Source organism: Prosopis cineraria, unplaced genomic scaffold (assembly GCF_029017545.1).
Source record: "Prosopis cineraria cultivar Desert tree isolate PC_DT_omini unplaced genomic scaffold, ASM2901754v1 PC6, whole genome shotgun sequence".
NCBI classification, from domain to species: domain Eukaryota; kingdom Viridiplantae; phylum Streptophyta; class Magnoliopsida; order Fabales; family Fabaceae; genus Prosopis; species Prosopis cineraria.
In genome coordinates, this window is record NW_026555337.1 from 38632799 (window position 1) to 38650262 (window position 17464).

A 17464-nucleotide genomic window follows, 5' to 3' on the forward strand; every position below is an offset into this window, starting at 1 on the left:
TTGAGATCTAGATTGAATCCTTGTAGTGAATGTGATTTTATTTTGTGAGATTTTATTTTTTTTGGTTAAATTATGTTTATAATTTTTTTAATTTTATACAAAATTTTATTTTAATTTTTTAATTTTATAATATTTTTTCAATTTTTTAATCTTGATATTATTAATTTTATCAATAAAAAATTCTTACATTAAATTTTTAAATATTAATAAAATATTTTAAATATTGATATATTAAATTTAATTTTTTAAAATAATGATAATTTACTTAAAAGATTATCATTTAAAATTAAAAAATTAAAAATATTTTATAAAATTAAAAAATTATATAAAGTTAGAGCACGTGAATAATTCAACCTATTTTTTTCTCCTGGCATGGGAAATTACCTACATAAAATGAAGCGCATCCGATGTTTCCCACTCTCCCCCGTTTCCACATTGGGGAATCTGTTGAGAGAGTGGGAGGAGCTTTGAGGACTTGTTATTCGCCACTCTTCCGTCTCGTCGCTGGTGTTTGAGTGGGTGAGCGAGAGTTTTTCCGGTCGTTGCTGCTAGGGGACGCTGTCAAATTTGCGGATTCCTCTGTTTTCTCTGGTTTGCGTCGATTTCCTCTTCTCCCTCCTTGTTCTGTCGTCGCCCCACTGTGTGGACACCGAGCTGCGATCCTTCTTCCTTTTTGTTGCTGGTGGGTGTGTAAACGAAGGAGTTAGGTTCGCTTCTATTGAAGGTTACCGTCGGGACTTGCAGGCTCTTGTTCCTCCACCCCTGCTTCGTGTCGCAGACCCTTCTTCTTCTTCTCGCTGTTCCCTCGTTGCATTTCTAGTGGAGGGAGTTTAGATTTCTTCTCTTCGTTCCTCTTTGCTTAATTGGTGAGCCAAGTTCCATCCTTTCTCTTCCTCATCAGATTTGAGAGTGTATTGTGATTGGGGAACTGCTGAAATTTTGAGATTTTGCTTCTTTGTTGAATGTTCTAACAAGCTTAAATTGAAGATTAGGAAGCTCACTTTTGGTAGGCAACTATTGTATTTTCTTTGGTGGCTGCATGAGGAATAAGGGTTTAGATTTGGTTTTTCTTTGAGTTTAAATAATTTTAGTTGAAGGAATGGGATTTGAGAAGTTTTGTAAATTTAAAATTTGATATTGGAAATTGTTGGGTAAGAGATTTAAAGAGTAAGATGTTGTTGTATAGTTTCATTTTGAATGCATGCAAGATGTTTGATGAAAGGTTTAAGGTAAGAAAATAACTATACCTTATCCAATGACAGTCCACGTACTGAGGGTTTCAGATTTTATCCCTGTTATGAAGTTAAGCTCCTGATGGTTATAAAGTTTTAATTTAAATGATAGTTTAGTTCATTTCATGCTTGCATGTCTCAATAAAATATCATTGTTTTAGTGCTTTAGTCTTGAGCTTAAAAGAAAAATACTTTCTCAATTTCATTTGGGCGAAATCACAATTGTGAGTGAAACTAAAGCACTGAATGCACAAGCTTGAATGCTTCTAAACGAAATGAATTTAATTAGAATGATGAGTTGCAGGGTATATATGAGTTTGAGATATAAGAGGGGGTTGATATCTTGAAATGCTGATCCTATAGCTCCCATTAAGGTTTTTGGCTTGGTTTTCTAATTTAGGTGAGTTGTGCTTTACAACATGGTATATCCTATTATAGGACATTCAAGCTCTACTTGACTCAATGTCAGATTATAAATCTGTGTTACATGAAGGAAATAATATTTGGCTCTTAGACTGGAATCACTTTAAGTTTTAATACAGGCATGCCATTAGAGATGCTGGACCTGTAATGAACATCAAAGTCTAGAATAAAATTGTTGGTAAAGAAGGAAATTAGTTCTCATATATTTTTCTTCTGCTTTGATGACAAACAAGGGTACTTGTTGTATGTTTAATTGTTGGTGTTCTTATTGACTCCACATGCACCATAATGTTATAAGTGGTGTTAAATTAATAAAGATGTTTGTTCCTTAACTGAGAATCTTGCCTAACTACTTAATAAATTAAATTATAAGACTGAGTATTTTTCCTCTTTGAACTTTTGTGAGACATCTAGAATGCTTGCTTATTTTTTCTGTATCAGCTGTCAGTAGATTTTAAAATAAAAGCTTATACTGCATTAGACTTCTGTTAGTAGATTTTAAAAGAAAAGCTTATACTGCATTAGACTTGTTTCCTGGTAAAATACTGCTCCGTTTTCAAATACAAGAGAAACTATCCCATGTTTCTTTAAGTCCCTCATAAATGGATAGTATCATTAAATTAGAGGAAAAAAGTAAACATTATTTACAAGGGCATTTTAGTCCAAACATTTCAATTTCAGACACAATTATTAAGATTAGCTAATTTTCTTAAGTGACCTAGTTAAGTTCTCCTATATTTGAAAATGGAGGGAGTATTTGATAATTCAAGACAGTTATTATGTAATTGAAAGAGGAAAGGGAATAGTTGAACAGAGAGAGTTTGACAAAGAAGTATGGTGATCAATGAATGATGAAGTATTTGAACAAAAAGTGGAGGAACCTGGTGAAAATAGTAGAATATTTATGCATAAAGGAGGATTTTCTTTTATTGCAATATTGTTATAAGTGGTGTTTAATTATATCATTGTGGTATGACTTACAAACTATGTTGATTTACTTCTATTTCAAAATTATAAATTTCCATTGCTTAGGAGGGCCTCATCGTACTAAAAGATTCCTTAGTAAGTACTTGGATACGAATTTGAAAGCATGATTTAGCAAGTATTTGAAGAATATTTGAAATTGAGATTTTTGCAAGAATTTTTATAATGAATAGAATCTCTTTATTACTATAACATTTTTACAAGCATATATGAGTCTACAAGAGTAAGTTCGATAAAAAAGGGTTTATGAATGTTGTTTAGATTCTTTTACAATAAACTTTTTCATATATTAAAGGGTTGATTTTTGATATACCTATGAACACTTATGGACAAACCAAACACAGTGTGTTTGTTTCTCATGAGGCTAATGCTCCTGTCCGGTTTTCGTGGCTTCATGTTGCGTTGGATTTGTTACTTACCTTTGTGAACTGTGTGTTCACACATGATACTCATAGTCTACTATGATCGACATGTGATATCTCGTGATTGGTTATTTATCCATGTGGGCTGTGTGCTTATGATAGATATCTCGTGTTATGGGGATTTCTCTATTGGAACTTGTTTTCAAGAAAAAATGTTTTCCCCCTTAATTATCATTTTTGAAAAGAAATTCTTATTCTAAATATTTGGATAAGTTGATCCCATGTTTTTTGTTTCAAAGTCTAATTTGTTACCATAATGAGTGTGAAATATGTTTCACATGCGTTGATAAAATATCTTTTCCACATTTTATGTTGTGAGTATTGTGTTGGTAAACATTTATCCATGTCTATGTATTTGAAGTGCTTTATATAATTTAAATTATTGAGGTATTATCCTCTCATCTTGAGAAAATAAACATGATTTGAGATATATATGCTTATGCATATTGTTCTAATTATTTTAGTAACAAGCTTTATTATGAGACATCATTTAGTTATTTGTATACCAAATAATAGAAACGTTCAACACCTTTGTTTGCATTGTAAAATAGACCCTTTATTTGCTAGGTAGTTGTATTTATTGTTATGATAAATTTGAATTATTGTTTTGCTGTATTCAATAATTGCTCCAAACAATAGGAAAGATAATCATCTCTTTATTTTTATTATTTATAGATTGAGGCGGTAACTCGCATATTCTATTGAATTGGTTGACTAATTGTTTTATTATTATTGTTATTATTTTACCAATATTAATTAGGAATATATATATATTGATTAGGCTTACAAAGGAAGGTTAACCTTGCATTTTGTGCCAGTCTCGGTTGGTATTGTGAGCGTGACAACTGTCATCACAACTTCACCAGGCAGAAACATAGATCATTTTGGTTCGGTCACTTGCACTACAGATATGGAAGCCTCACAAGACCCAAATTCAAACCCGAGTGGCATTGACGATTCAGAGCTTGAGCTCTATACCATTCCAAGCCATTCTAGTAAGCATTCTCCTTGTTCCCTTTGCTCTCTCTTCTTGACTCAACCTTAATATGATCATTCAGTCATTCTGCCACCATTAGCTAAAACAATACCTGCCCATTCCCACACCTCTATTTGTTTCTATCCTTGCTGTTGTTGATGAAAATAGATGCTTTTTTAACTAATCAAATCATTTTTCACAGGATGGTTTCAGTGGGATGAAATTCATGAGACAGAGAAAACATCTCTCAAAGAATTTTTCGATGGCACCTCTATCTCAAGAACACCGAAGGTCTACAAGGAATATAGAGATTTCATCATTAGTAAATACAGAGAAGAGCCTTCCAAGAGGCTTACATTCACTGAGGTACGAAAATCATTGGTGGGGGATGTCAGTTTGCTTCGCAAGGTTTTTCTTTTCTTGGAAAAATGGGGGTTGGTTAATTATGGTGCATCTTCGAATGATAGCGGTGAAAATTTAATTCCGGAGGGTGATGAGAAGTGCAAGGTTAAGATTGAGGAAGGAGCCCCGAATGGAATTCGTGTTGTTGCAATGCCTAATTCTTTGAAACCCATCTCAGTGCCTAACTCTAAGATTAGTGGGAATGCAGTTGGCTCTGGTTTAAAATTGCCCCCATTGGCATCATACTCCGATGTTTACAGGGACATGACAAGGCAAAAGGAGTTGGCTTGTGGTATTTGCAGCAATAAATGTGATTCTTGCCACTACAAAAGTACCCAGGTAATTTTTGTCTCAGTTTACCATATTTTTTATTTTGGTTGGGGTCATTTTTTGTGCATTTAGCTATTATCGTCATATATTGCTAATATTTTTTGTCTCGGCGAGCTCTACTCTCATTCAGCATTGCTGCACAGATCATGAAATATATTTTGCTGCTGCAGTTGTAGTTCTATTAATTTTTTCCTGCAATGTACTTCCAAGATTCCAATCATTGTGAAAAATAAGGTCTACCAACTTTTATTTGCGTGATGCCTGTTTCATTGGTTCTACATAAGCAGTTAATGTCATAGTTAGTATTTTCTCTTTCCCCTTTCTGAATTATTTTGCTCTAGCTTAATTAGTGATACTGAGTGAAGGAGTGAGGTATTAGACCAAAAATATGGATTGGTGTAGAAACCATGGCTGCCTGGGTTTTCTTTCTTGTCATTGGAACGTGGAACAGGGTGGAGAACCAAAGCTCCTGAGGTTAAGCTGCTGTAATGACTTTTCAATGACTTAAAAGATTGGAGGTTTTGACCAAAAGAAAAGGGACAACTGAGTCTGTCTTCAAGTTAGGCGTGAAATTATGTGATTAATCTCTGTCTATCTGCGGTTTCAGTTAAATTTACAGCAACAAATTTATGGATGGTTATTCTGATTTTAATTTTAATTTGACAGGATAATTTCATTGTTTGTGCGAAATGTTTTGAAAATGGGAAATATGGGGAGAAAAGGTCTTCAGGTGATTTTAAATTAATCCAGTCCAATGAAGATGGTGGGAAACATGAAGCTGTCTGGACGGAAGGAGAAATTCTACTTCTTTTAGAATCTGTTTTGAAACACGGGGATGACTGGGAACTTGTTGCTCAAAATGTTCAAACCAAGACTAAACTTGATTGTATCTCAAAACTCATTGAGCTGCCCTTTGGGGAGTTCATGTTGGGCTCTGCTCATAGAAATGGTAACAGTAACAGTGCTCATGGCATTGTGAACAGTGCAAAGCAAGTTCAGTCATCTTCATCTGATCACCAAGAAACTTCCAAGACAGAGGATCAAATTCCAGAGCATAAAGATGAGACTGAGACGAATGGGGATGTTGTGAAGGAAAGTCCTTCAAAAAGACAATGTGTTGCTACCCCTGCAATTTCAGATTCTGGCAGTTCACTGATGAAGCAGGTGAGAGATAATCTTGAGCTTATATTCAATATTATTCATATAATATCTTGAGTTTTTCCGATATGCAGTTGCAATTTTCCTTATTAATTGAGAGTTTATTACCTATTTTGTGTTCAATAGTGACTGAATGATGTTTTTAATCAGGTGGGACTTATATCTACCGTGGTTGACCCTCATATCACAGCTGCTGCAGCTGATGCTGCTATTATGGCACTTTGTGATGAGAACATGTGCCCCAGGGAGATGTTTGATGTTGATGAGGATTATGCTTCTAGCCAATCTGGCTTGAACACTCTGAATGGTTATTCAGCAAGGTTCTTCATTAGTCTATAAGTTGTTTGATCCTTTCGATTTTGCAAAAGTAAATTGCTCTTGCACTGTACCTTTGTCGTATAAATTCTTTACAATTGTTATTTATTTTAGAGTCCTTGAAGGTGAAGGATCGGATGTGGAGAGGTCCATTCATTCAGGTATATGTAATTATATTATAAAAATGATATTGCTTTTCAACAAAGGTCAAGAGAAAAGAAGTATATTAAGCTGTCTTTTGTAGATATGCATGAAAGATCCCCAAAGAACGATGATATACCCATGACATTGCGGATAAGAGCTGCCATTGCAACTGCTCTTGGAGCAGCTGCTGCTCGTGCAAAGATGCTGGCCGATCAGGAAGACAGAGAGATTGAACATTTAGTAGCAACTATAATTGAAGCACAGGTAGCCAAGTTCTGTTTTTCTTCTTTCTTTCTTTTTTTGGTGGATGTATCCAACTCTTGATACTTGACTAGAAATTGTTTGATTGAAGTCTCTGGCATATAGGTTCTTGAATTGAATGATTGGCACTGTGGGGATTAACTACTGGTTGTTTGGTCATTTGACAAATTAGATTGAGAAATTGCAACGCAAGACAAAGCATTTCGAAGAACTGGAGCTGTTGATGGAAAAGGAACATGCGGAAATGGAGGAGCTGAAGAATTCTGTGTTAACTGAAAGGATTGATGTGTTACAGAAGACGTTTAGTGCTGGAGTCCCTAGGTGGAAAGATTATCCATCTGGGAATGGGAAACATTAGGCTGATTTGTATGTTATATTAATATCAGATAGTTTAGGCTCTCAGTATTTTGAGAGTATTGGACCCGCATTTTGCATCAGATCCAATGAATATGTAATTGTATCATACCATATACGTAGAGAGCTTCCTTGTTAAAAACTTCTGGCTTGTGCGATCAACTTGAAGCGCCCTTTTGTTGGAGTAGCCGCTTTTGTTCTGACTTTAGCGCTGATGCACTTATCTTTCGATTCAGATTTACACATAAACAAGTAATAAAGACATGCACAAACCTTGACTGGAACTATCTTCTTTAACACTAGTTTCAGCCCAAGCAAGGGCTGAAGTCTCCTTTGGAATTATGGACACAACTTGCACTCTCCGGAACATACCTTGTACGTTTTCTTTCTGACTTCCTTCAACAAATTGTGATTTTATGATTTATGAGGAAAATGAATGGCCAATACAATTAGTATAAGTCAATCCCATATCATCAAACAATGCCTTGAGGAAAGCAAGTGCCATAAGAAAAGATTTGACGATTTTATTGATTGGGAAACAAGCATTCAATACAATTCGAAGACATGAGAGAATTCATGTCAACCTAAGCAAATGCAAGAGTTGTCTATGAGGATTAGTGACACAACTTGCACTTTGAAACTCATCTTTCAAAACATTCTTGCAGTCAGTGACACACTGGGGAAGCGTGCAAGGGTAAGTGGGATGGTAAATGCACACTCCCCAAACGTGGTCCTAGCATGAGCATGCTTCTCACCACCATAATCAACACCATCAACACTTTCTTCATCGTCGATGCTTCCATTGCAATCCCTCTTTTGGTCCAACCACTCATGAAATGCTCCATGTCTTTTGTATTTATTTATAAACAAGGCTAACAAGAATTCTTTGGTATATATCTTTAGGGATATGAATGTAAAGAATAAGGAAAAACATTATATAGATAATTTCAAACAAGATATGGTCATTTATAACACATCTAATAACAATTTGAATGTTAATTTCTTTGCATGAATATTTCCTAGTCCCACGATTATGTTTGACCTTATCATAAATGTCAATTTATTTTTAGTTTTCCAATCAAATCTTATATACCTTTAATTTAAAGAACGTCTATTTTTGATTGAAAGCTTTGTAACTTAAAAGAGATTCATTTGACTTGCTTTTGATATGTACACAATAATCTTTTTTCATGGAAATTACTTTTTATGGGATTTTTGTCATTCTAGTTAAAAAAAATAACTTCAAGGTTTTAAAAACTGAACTAAAACAACAGTTTTTGATCGAATTTGGTACAATCCTTTAAACTAGACACTCAATGAACTCAAAGGCTAGTAAAACCAATAAGTTGAATTAATTTTTGATAAAAAACTGAACCATTAATTAAATTAGAAAAGGGTAAAATTAAATCAATTATTAGGCTAATTTGATTATAACCGATCTAACCATGGCTCGATTATTGAACCTTGAACTAGTATCTTATCTGGTTTAATAATCAGTCTGGTTTTTTTAAAAAAAAATATTAGGTTAAGGACTTTTTTTTTTACCTCAACTTTACTCGAAGGGTCAGTGGACACCTTGGACTCAAATAAAAATCTAAAAACTGAATGATAATATTTATTAATATATTATTAAATCAATCAGTTCATTTAATTAGATTGAAAATCGACCCTTGATATAATCCAATACACACTTAAAAAACTAAACCTACTAAGAACTGATCAAAGACTAGACAAACTAGTTGAGAACTAGATGGTTCATGAGTTATAAATCTTACCAACTTTTAACCTTTTCAGATGAATATTTTCAAGTCCAACATTTGGGTGATTTATGACAATTAATGTCCAAAGTTCCTAAGTAGAGTCCATACAAGTATATCAGGGTAGCCTCTCCCACCTTCTCTTTTTCAATAGAGATGGCCACGTATGAATTCATGTGACAAATAACAAACTTATTCATATTCAAAATTAGGATCTTCTTTTACCTAATAAGGGTGGTTGAGAATTGTAATCTCCATATTATGTTTATCGGGGGCATGTCAATTCACACATTTATTTTGTTTTCTAAAAATGTGATTAAGTGTGATAGTTTAATTTTTTAAGATAAAATCTCTAATCTTTTTGATAGTGTCAAAAGAGAATGCAATTAGAATAATCGTTACATAAGATTGATTGCATCAGTGGGGAATCACCAAAAAAGAAGAAAGAAAAAAACGTTGACTAAGGGATGTATGAGATTGATTCCAACAAAATGTTGAAATCCAATATTTTTTTTATGAATACTTTTCTCCATATTCCTTGTGCATCTTGAATGAGGCCTGTACGAGAAGCAACACAGTTGTATAGATGAAACGTGTTCACCCTCCTTACCTTTTTCCCTGATGTGGGACTTTGTTCCCCTCATAGCTCATCCATTGGTATTTTTTTCATTATTCTCTAATCCGTTACAACAAATATTAAACGTTTGACATCATTCAGATATGTAACATATGTAACGTATCTTTTTGTTTTTTGTTTTTTTTTTTTGGAGAATGACAAAGAAGTTCTAAGGTACCAATTAATTTAAGTTAATTTTTAAATGTTAAATTTCAGAAATTTACAATTTAATTTCTTAATTTTGCAACCATGTTAAAATTTAACTTATTTTTTTAATTTTTCAACCATGTTAAAATTTAAAAAATAAGTTACAAATTCATCACAATACAATTGCAAAATTAAAAGATTGAGTTACAAATTTATGAAGTTTGACACTTGAAATCTAATTTAAATTAATTGATTATTTTGAGATCTCTTTATCATTCTTCCCTTGGGGGGAGTAACTGGGGAGAATGACCATGAGACTCAAATATATGCAAAAATCTTTTATTTTTGGTTCTCTTTGAGAATCTTTAATTTTATTTTCTTTTTTTGCAAAACTTGTCTTTCGATTTTGAAGATACTGAGACATGTAAATTTCTAGAATAAAATAGTACATTTTTTTTCCTAAAAAACCAAAGTCAGATGCATCAAGCTTTTAGGTTAATTATTTTTTCATGAAAGTTTGTCATTCTATTATGGAAATTAACCAAGCATGTAAATTTTTCACAATTAAATAGTACATTTTTCCTATATTAAAAAAAAACCAACATAGCATTATCAATTTATTTAAAGGGAATTTTTGTCTTTTCACTTATGGAGATATTAACATTTGATGCTGAAGAATGAGAGATGGATGAAATATTTTATGGAGAATGGCAACAAGGATTCCTAAAAGAAGAAGAAAAAAAGTAGTAAAATTCTGAATAATTAAAGGTTCATCTATACATAATGAAATAAATTTTTAATTATTAGAGCCCTCGCTATTTTTTCAATTTCTTCTACATACCCTCACTGCCATTTTCCCAATATTTATTTTAATGGAATTTTTGGGACTTTTGCCAAATAATTTAAGTCTCGTGTTCTTCTCCCCAATGCTTTTCCTTTTTTTTGTCTTTTTTGGCGAACGGATGTGTAACGTATCTGCGTTGTCAGCGTTGACAGTTTGACACCGTTACGCCTCCCCACTGCGTCCTCCGATCCGTTACAACAACGGGAGCAAGCCGAGAAGGCGGGACGTGAAACCACGCGCCTCCCTCCGAATAAAATCATCGATTTCGAGATACCGAATCTAAATTCTCTTAGATCGACAAAATCCATGGCAGAACAAGGCAAACCCGACGCTCAACTCTTTCAGCTTCTTTCCACTCTTGTTCAGGAGGTATACTGCTCCAATCTTTTGATTAATTTGGCCCTAAATATGATTATGAATTTGCTTAGGTTTACTTTCTTGTACTTGCGCTATGCTATTGGATTTCAATGATTTTGTACGAGAAACAATGATTTTCGTCTTCGGCATGGTAACGAAGCTTCCAGGTGTCGTTTTTTCTGAAATTTATGATCTGTCTACAATATTACCATCCCGTTTAACGGAAAGTTGAATTTGAATGCTTTTTAAAGAGGACATGCGTAGAGGAATTGTTTCAGAATACTAGCTGAAGATTTCTTTTTTTTTTTTATTGATATTTGATGATGATCATTTTTATACGGCCATTTTTTATTAGGGGTGTTAAGTATGCAAGTGAATTACCAGAATTGCGTTCCCATTGTTGTTTTATCTGGTTGCTTTTTGGGACTGCATTGCTAAAATATCCAATAACGTAACTGTGTTATGCATCATTATGAGTCAGCACTGTGACATCTCTTAGTTCTCAATTTGTTGGCATTGACCCAATGGCCCTTCAATATCACTTTGACACTTGTTAAGTAATAACAAGTATCTACATGTTCTGCATGTCCGCTTGTATATCAGACATTGATGTTTTCAAATCTCACAATTCTATGATATGGGACAGAAAGCAGATAAGCTTGCACGTTGGCATGTCTGCTTAGGATGCGCAATTGGCAAAATCTTTGAAATAAGCTGTTGATTATATGGATCATGTTTGTTAACAATAGCAGAAGTCTAAAGATTTTCGATTGGAATTTGGAATTATGAAATCTTCAATATCTCCTTATAACATCAAAACAATGAACTGCATTTTTGCAGTACGTGCTACTAATCTTCTTTAGTGTCAATACTGCCCCAAAATGATTGAATAGCATTTCATGGTGCATTTCAAATAATTATCAGTATACTGTATTCGCTGCTTTCTGTTCTGAATTTAATTTCTTTTCTCTGTTGGCATCAAAATAGTTAACCCTGTCTTATAGATAAGGCTTGTTGTCGTCTCTATTGGCATTAGCATACCTTTTTGTCTTAAAGATAATTGTCATAATACAATTTGCAGCTCATGGTTTAGTGTTTTATAGTTTGAATCAAGATTGCGTATGAATATACAACATCTTTTGCATCTCTTGTTTGGTTCACCTTCACCACATGATTCGTTACTGATCCTTGCTATACAAAGTTAGATGTAATACTTCTGCAGTGAGATATTGTAAAGTCATGAAGGGGATTTAAGCATTTCTTGGTAATCTGTGTAGGTGGAAGCATTAACGAATGAGGAAGAGGTCGAACTTCGCTCAAAAATTGAAGCTCTAGGATTGGAGGTTACAAAGGTTCCTTCAAATTCAACCCAGCCGCTTGATGAGGTAATTTTCACTCCATACTTCCTTAGTTACTTGATGGAAGAAACCTAAATAAGGTTCTTTAACTGTTCGCTATTGTTTAAACAGTCAACAGTAGATGGTGAGTAGTAAAAAAAAAAAAAAAATCCACGTTATATGAATTTGATAGCAAACAAATACACAAAAGAACTCTTGAAAGTCTGTTCCTAACTTGATTTGAGTTAATGTGATTTCTACTTTTGAATTAGCTAAAATTTAAGGTTTCTATTTTCAACTCTTGTCTCTATGTAGTTGGCAATAGCCGAACAGTTGGATAAATTGTCAGCAAAAATAGATGATGTGGATGAGATGATATCATCAGCCATGGCTGCAGATCCACAAGTGCAATCACTCTTGAGTGGTACAGCTGATGTGTGGATGCCAGTTATAACTGCGACCTGTGAGGAAAGGCGTAATTTTACTACTGTAGGAGACAAGACACAAACTGACGATAAAACTCCGTAGTTTTTTTTTTTAATAAATAATTTCTTTTATGTATGCCATTTTAATGAAAGAATGATGCTTTTTTATTGCATTATGGTCTAGAGCGTTCTTTATCATTCTAACACCCAGAATACAAGTGCTCACCTTGATAAAGATTGTGTTATGATCTTATATTTTGAAAAGATGAAGTTGAAGCAAAATTAAACTTTTAAATACTAGCATGCATGAAGCGAAGTTGTGAACAACTGAGGGACTCGATTTTTATGGAATCATTTTTAGAAGATTAAGATCGAGATTTTTTCTATAAGAGATCATTTATATGAAGTTAGGCTATATCTTGGTTGTTAAACTCTAATTAAAATGGAGACTTAGCGTATGATTTTTCAATACCAACATGATACTTGTTTAGTTTCGGATGACTAAAAAGTATAGTTCTTTAATTAAAGCATGACCTTGCTTGGATGTTGTTTTATAAATGTATGTCTCAATTTAAATATGTATTGGCCATCTTATAAGTAAAATTTATACATTTAATTAAAGAATCTTAATAAAAATACAAAAAAAAAATTAGTATGGAAGTTTATTTTTTAAAAAAAAAAAAAGATCTTAAGGCCTAACCTTTTTACCTCTTTTGCCCTCTCCAAGGTGGAGAAACGTAACTATGTCTTCCGAAAGTGAGTAAGGAAAACTTGTCGTCTAATCGAGTATCCAAGTAGTCTCTTTAATAAACATTTGATAAAACAACTTTACATAGAAATAAATCATAAATAATGAGTAATTGTATCCAAAAAAAATCCTGATTCAAAAAAGGTTTAGTTGAATTAAATTTTAATTTACATACTTAAAGAAATGCTTACAAATTACCTACCATGAAAACCTTCGCATCTACAGCAGAATTCTAGTCCATACTCTTCAAAAATAAGTCACATTTTTGTTGAATCAACTTTTGTTGGCTTCCTCTAATTTATTTTAATAATAACTCTAATATCCTTCACCAATCCGATAAGGGGATGGTAACGATTCACTCCCGTCTTGATAAGTCGGAGTTTAATCTTTTTATTGAACACAGAAGTCTGCTCAACATAGAAGACTTGTATGAGAACCTTTCACATGTGATTCAGCAAGTTCCAGTGAGTTAACTAGAATAGTAATTACTTTTATCTATTAGCGAGTGGAATCAGAATATGATGTGATGGTGTAATCCACAGAGGAAGAGTTAAAATGCATTGGATCCAAGACATTTCATGTCATGTCCAACTACGTTAACGAAACTGATAATTACAAATAAAGCTTGATGATGCAAAGGAAACTCTATTTTGGTGAAGCTACATTGACAATCAGACTAATGAGCCACGTTAGAATGGATCCAATAAGCCAACAGAAAAACAGAAAGACCAAGGCTCCTGCCAGAATTGTAAGCAGAGGAGGCCCTTCTGCACCACTACTTAGTTTTCCACCTTCTTCATTACTTGTCTTTCTATTGCCAGAACCAGATGAAGAGTTAGTTGCAGAAACTATGACCTGCTTCTGACTTATTTGTGATCCTGTGAGACCATCAAACCTATGGACAAGAAGCAAGGCCAGAATGAATATAAGTTGGACTATATTATATAGCAGTCTTCATTAAATTTTGTTCAAGCTGCGTGAACTTTTTCATTTTCTTTTTTCAGTTTTTTTCTCCTTTGAACTTGCACGAATCTTTTTTAAAAGCAAAATGTTGTACAAACATCTCTTCTATTTTCTAAACTTGCACAATTTTCTCTGAAGACAAATAGTAATGATACAGGCTTTCCCTAAATTTGCAGAGGCTACAGACCTTTTGTATTTTTCTAATGGAGGTTGGTGTAAAATTTTGAAAATGGAGGAAAATTAAATATAATTTCAACAAAACTCAAGTGCAATTATGCATAATTTACAGTTTGTTTTCAAAGGAAGTTCATGTAAATTTTAAGACTAAGAGAGGTATCTGTGTAATTTTAGTGATATTGAGAGGAGATTTGTATTAGATTTGAAGTGTAGTCACAAATGGCCATTCTTTCCACAAAACCACTCAGCCCCAGACAGCAGGTTTGCTTAGTTAACTTCTAAAATCTAAAACCTTCACAATTATCAACTCATGGAAACGTAAATTAAATCCCACCAGCAGGGATCACAATGCTGAAAAGCACTAACAGTTTAAGCAAGTAATATAAACTCAAATCCTAATATTTCAGTGCCCAACTTCTAGCAGAACTGCAATGCAAATTTCCTCATAGGAATAAACAGTTTAATTGTGTCACATGTACCAACATCACACTCTTTAAAGAATCTTGTTTTGGACACAAGGCTGATGATCTGTTTTTTCACTTGTTCCCAAAAAACAAATGCAAGCTTATTGGAGATCATACGTAAACAGAAGAAACACCTGATTGTGTTGTTGTTCTTCAAATGTAAAGCAACTTTTGGTTGCAAACACAATTTCTTGATGGTGTCCTTGAGAATTGAGAAAACAAGGCAAGACATTGCAGCCATCGCTTACAAGCAAAAGAAATATGGAACAACTTAAACCTATACCCTCTCACTGATGCTCAGCATCGGATGAGATATATAACTAATAATAATATGCAGCTTGACCACTTAGCATAATGTTCCTTAATTCAAAAGTTCTTGGTCATTAGGACGCCTCGCACTTACAAAAGCTCAAAGCCCAATCTGGTAAGGCCACTGGGGTAATGACCTCAACTTTCAATCCAAGTAAACCAAAGATAGTGACTTTTCTCATTATATCTAAGAGAATTAAAAATGTCCAATTTTCCATTTCCTATACTTCCATATTTTTATCTTCAATTAATAACACCGACTCCCAAGCATCCACAATTCTCGTTCTGCACAATTCTCGTTCATCTTTTGGCCTCCTTCCTTATCCTTCACTTACATTAAGATCTTCAAAAATGTTCCAGCATGGTTTCAAACTTTTATCAAGGAAATGGAGTGTCAGATATTTTCCTGATTTGTTTTGCATACGCAACTAACCCAACATTCTCGTACATGCAATTGCCTCACATTTTCTTTTTTACTCCAAGATATATGATGGACCAAGAGATTATGTCCATGGAGATGAATAGGAAGTGCAAAAGTATTACAGTCTCCTAATAATTCTATCACCAACCAGTCAAGTATGAAGAACAATGGCAATTATAATGCTCATAACTAACACTGCATATTTAAATAGACAATTCAGTGTGCAGAGAGTGTAACTGTGACATGAATTAGCGGATGAAATGCAAGTTAAGATTTGGAAACAAAACCATTGAGGGAGAAGGTTTTTTTTCAGTGTGGGGTCCTGAAATCAAGAACCCAGAAACGAAAAAGGGAGAAATCTGAAGACAAATCTATACAAGCAAGGGAGGTAAAACAAAAAGACAACGAGGAAATGAATAAACCTGAGCCTGGAAGATGCAGAAGAAACCCTGGTAGATAGTTTAACAGCGTTAATCGTGGGGATTAAAGCTCTTGAAGAAAACCCTAACGTCATCAGATTGGCTGGTCTTGCAGCAGATAGTGAAGCCATTTCACTCAAGTGTTCGTTTTCACTTCAATATTACCCAGAACAAAACCTCACTAGTCAAAATTTATATCCATAGCCTTTTTCCTTTTATTGCCAAATTTGTTCGTTATGGTCGCTCTAAAGTATGAGAATAAAAACGTCCCTCAGTAAGGAGAGTCAGCGTCGGGGTCTTTTCCCGGAAGTTTTCCCCGTGTGGTGAACAAAAACCTCTTTCTACGTGGGGAAAATAGCTACGAAGGATCAGCGAATTATTGTCCCAAAAAAAAAAAATATTGTTATCAATTTATAATAAATTATTGCTGAAACTTACTCCCTCGTTTAAAAATATAAAATATTTTTTAAAGAGTTAAATGTTAAAAAATATAAAACATTTTAAGTCTTTTGAGATATAATCATTATTTTTTTAAAAAAGTACCCTTATTGATAGTTATTTTATATTTACTATAGAGTGTTCAATTGAGGTAAATATAAAAAATAGGGTTAATTTAAAAGTAGGTAACTATTTTATCGAGGAATGAAATTCGATTAAAAATACCTTACATTTTTAAACGGAAAAAGTAAATGAATATTTGTTGATGAAAAACTAACCTAAATTGATAATTATTTATTTAAATTTTAATAATAAATAATCCTTAATTGATATATATTTCTTCTAACGGTCATTAGTATAAAACACTGGATTGTTAATTATATTTTTTTTAATATTATCTCTTTTTAAATTCATTAAAATGAGAGAATGTAATATAAATTTAAAAATTTTTATTTAAAAAAGGATTAGACTGAAAGTTTATTTTATTTTAAATAAAAATAAATAACTTAATTATTGTCAGGTAATTAAAAATGTCATGTAACAAGAATGGATAAAAGTACGAATATATAACTATGAAAGAAATTTACATTTTGACCAAGGAGACATACACACAATAGATTCTCAAGTTTTACGTAGGTTACAAGGTGGGGCTATCAAATCAATTTTTAAGAAGCCTAGGTCCCAAGAACCAGCTCAATCCTCTGGCAAGATTTTGCCCATCACTTCCTAATTAATTACACAATGTACATTTATCTTATGCATATAAAAGACTTAGATTTGGTGGTGAAATTTAATATAATTTTTTAAGCATTAATACTCATACATTTGTACAAAACATTTCACATACGTAAGAATAACTTATTTTTTATTTTCCTTGTTTCTTTTACAACATTTTCTTTTTTAGCCCTTGTCTTTCACAAAATAATTAAGTGACCAAATTCATATGGTGATTTATCATTTAATATTAACTTACATACTTCCATGTCTTCTTCATTTGATATGTACAGATAAAATAAACCACTTAACATACGTTACAAATGA

At 33.1% G+C, this 17464-nt stretch overlaps 3 protein-coding genes across 6 annotated transcripts; 2 read left to right on the forward strand and 1 right to left on the reverse strand.

Moving 5' to 3' along the window:
• The first annotated feature begins 383 nt into the window (after positions 1–383).
• Positions 384–7209, forward strand: LOC129313718 (SWI/SNF complex subunit SWI3A). 4 transcript variants are annotated; one of them, XM_054957047.1, is made up of 8 exons: positions 384–866; positions 3843–4056; positions 4240–4778; positions 5436–5933; positions 6078–6247; positions 6357–6403; positions 6487–6650; positions 6753–6883. In XM_054957047.1, exons 2-8 carry the CDS (start codon positions 3972–3974, stop codon positions 6786–6788), a joined length of 1539 nt encoding a protein of 512 aa, XP_054813022.1. In that variant the 5' UTR covers positions 384–866; positions 3843–3971; the 3' UTR covers positions 6789–6883. The 4 variants fall into 4 exon arrangements, with proteins under 4 accessions (XP_054813022.1, XP_054813024.1, XP_054813020.1 ...); XM_054957049.1 differs by having other exon boundaries at positions 6739–6875; XM_054957045.1 differs by having other exon boundaries at positions 386–866; positions 6820–7209.
• A 3249-nt stretch (positions 7210–10458) lies between these two features.
• LOC129314413 (uncharacterized) lies at positions 10459–12739 on the forward strand. The gene is made up of 3 exons (XM_054957857.1): positions 10459–10734; positions 12000–12107; positions 12375–12739. Exons 1-3 carry the CDS (start codon positions 10672–10674, stop codon positions 12585–12587), a joined length of 384 nt encoding a protein of 127 aa, XP_054813832.1. The 5' UTR covers positions 10459–10671; the 3' UTR covers positions 12588–12739.
• Positions 12740–13756: 1017 nt separating this feature from the next.
• LOC129313727 (uncharacterized) lies at positions 13757–16311 on the reverse strand. Its single transcript, XM_054957071.1, has 2 exons — positions 15989–16311; positions 13757–14127 (listed from the first exon to the last, which is right to left on the reverse strand). Exons 1-2 carry the CDS (start codon positions 16114–16116, stop codon positions 13878–13880), a joined length of 378 nt encoding a protein of 125 aa, XP_054813046.1. The 5' UTR covers positions 16117–16311; the 3' UTR covers positions 13757–13877.
• Positions 16312–17464: the final 1153 nt, after the last annotated feature.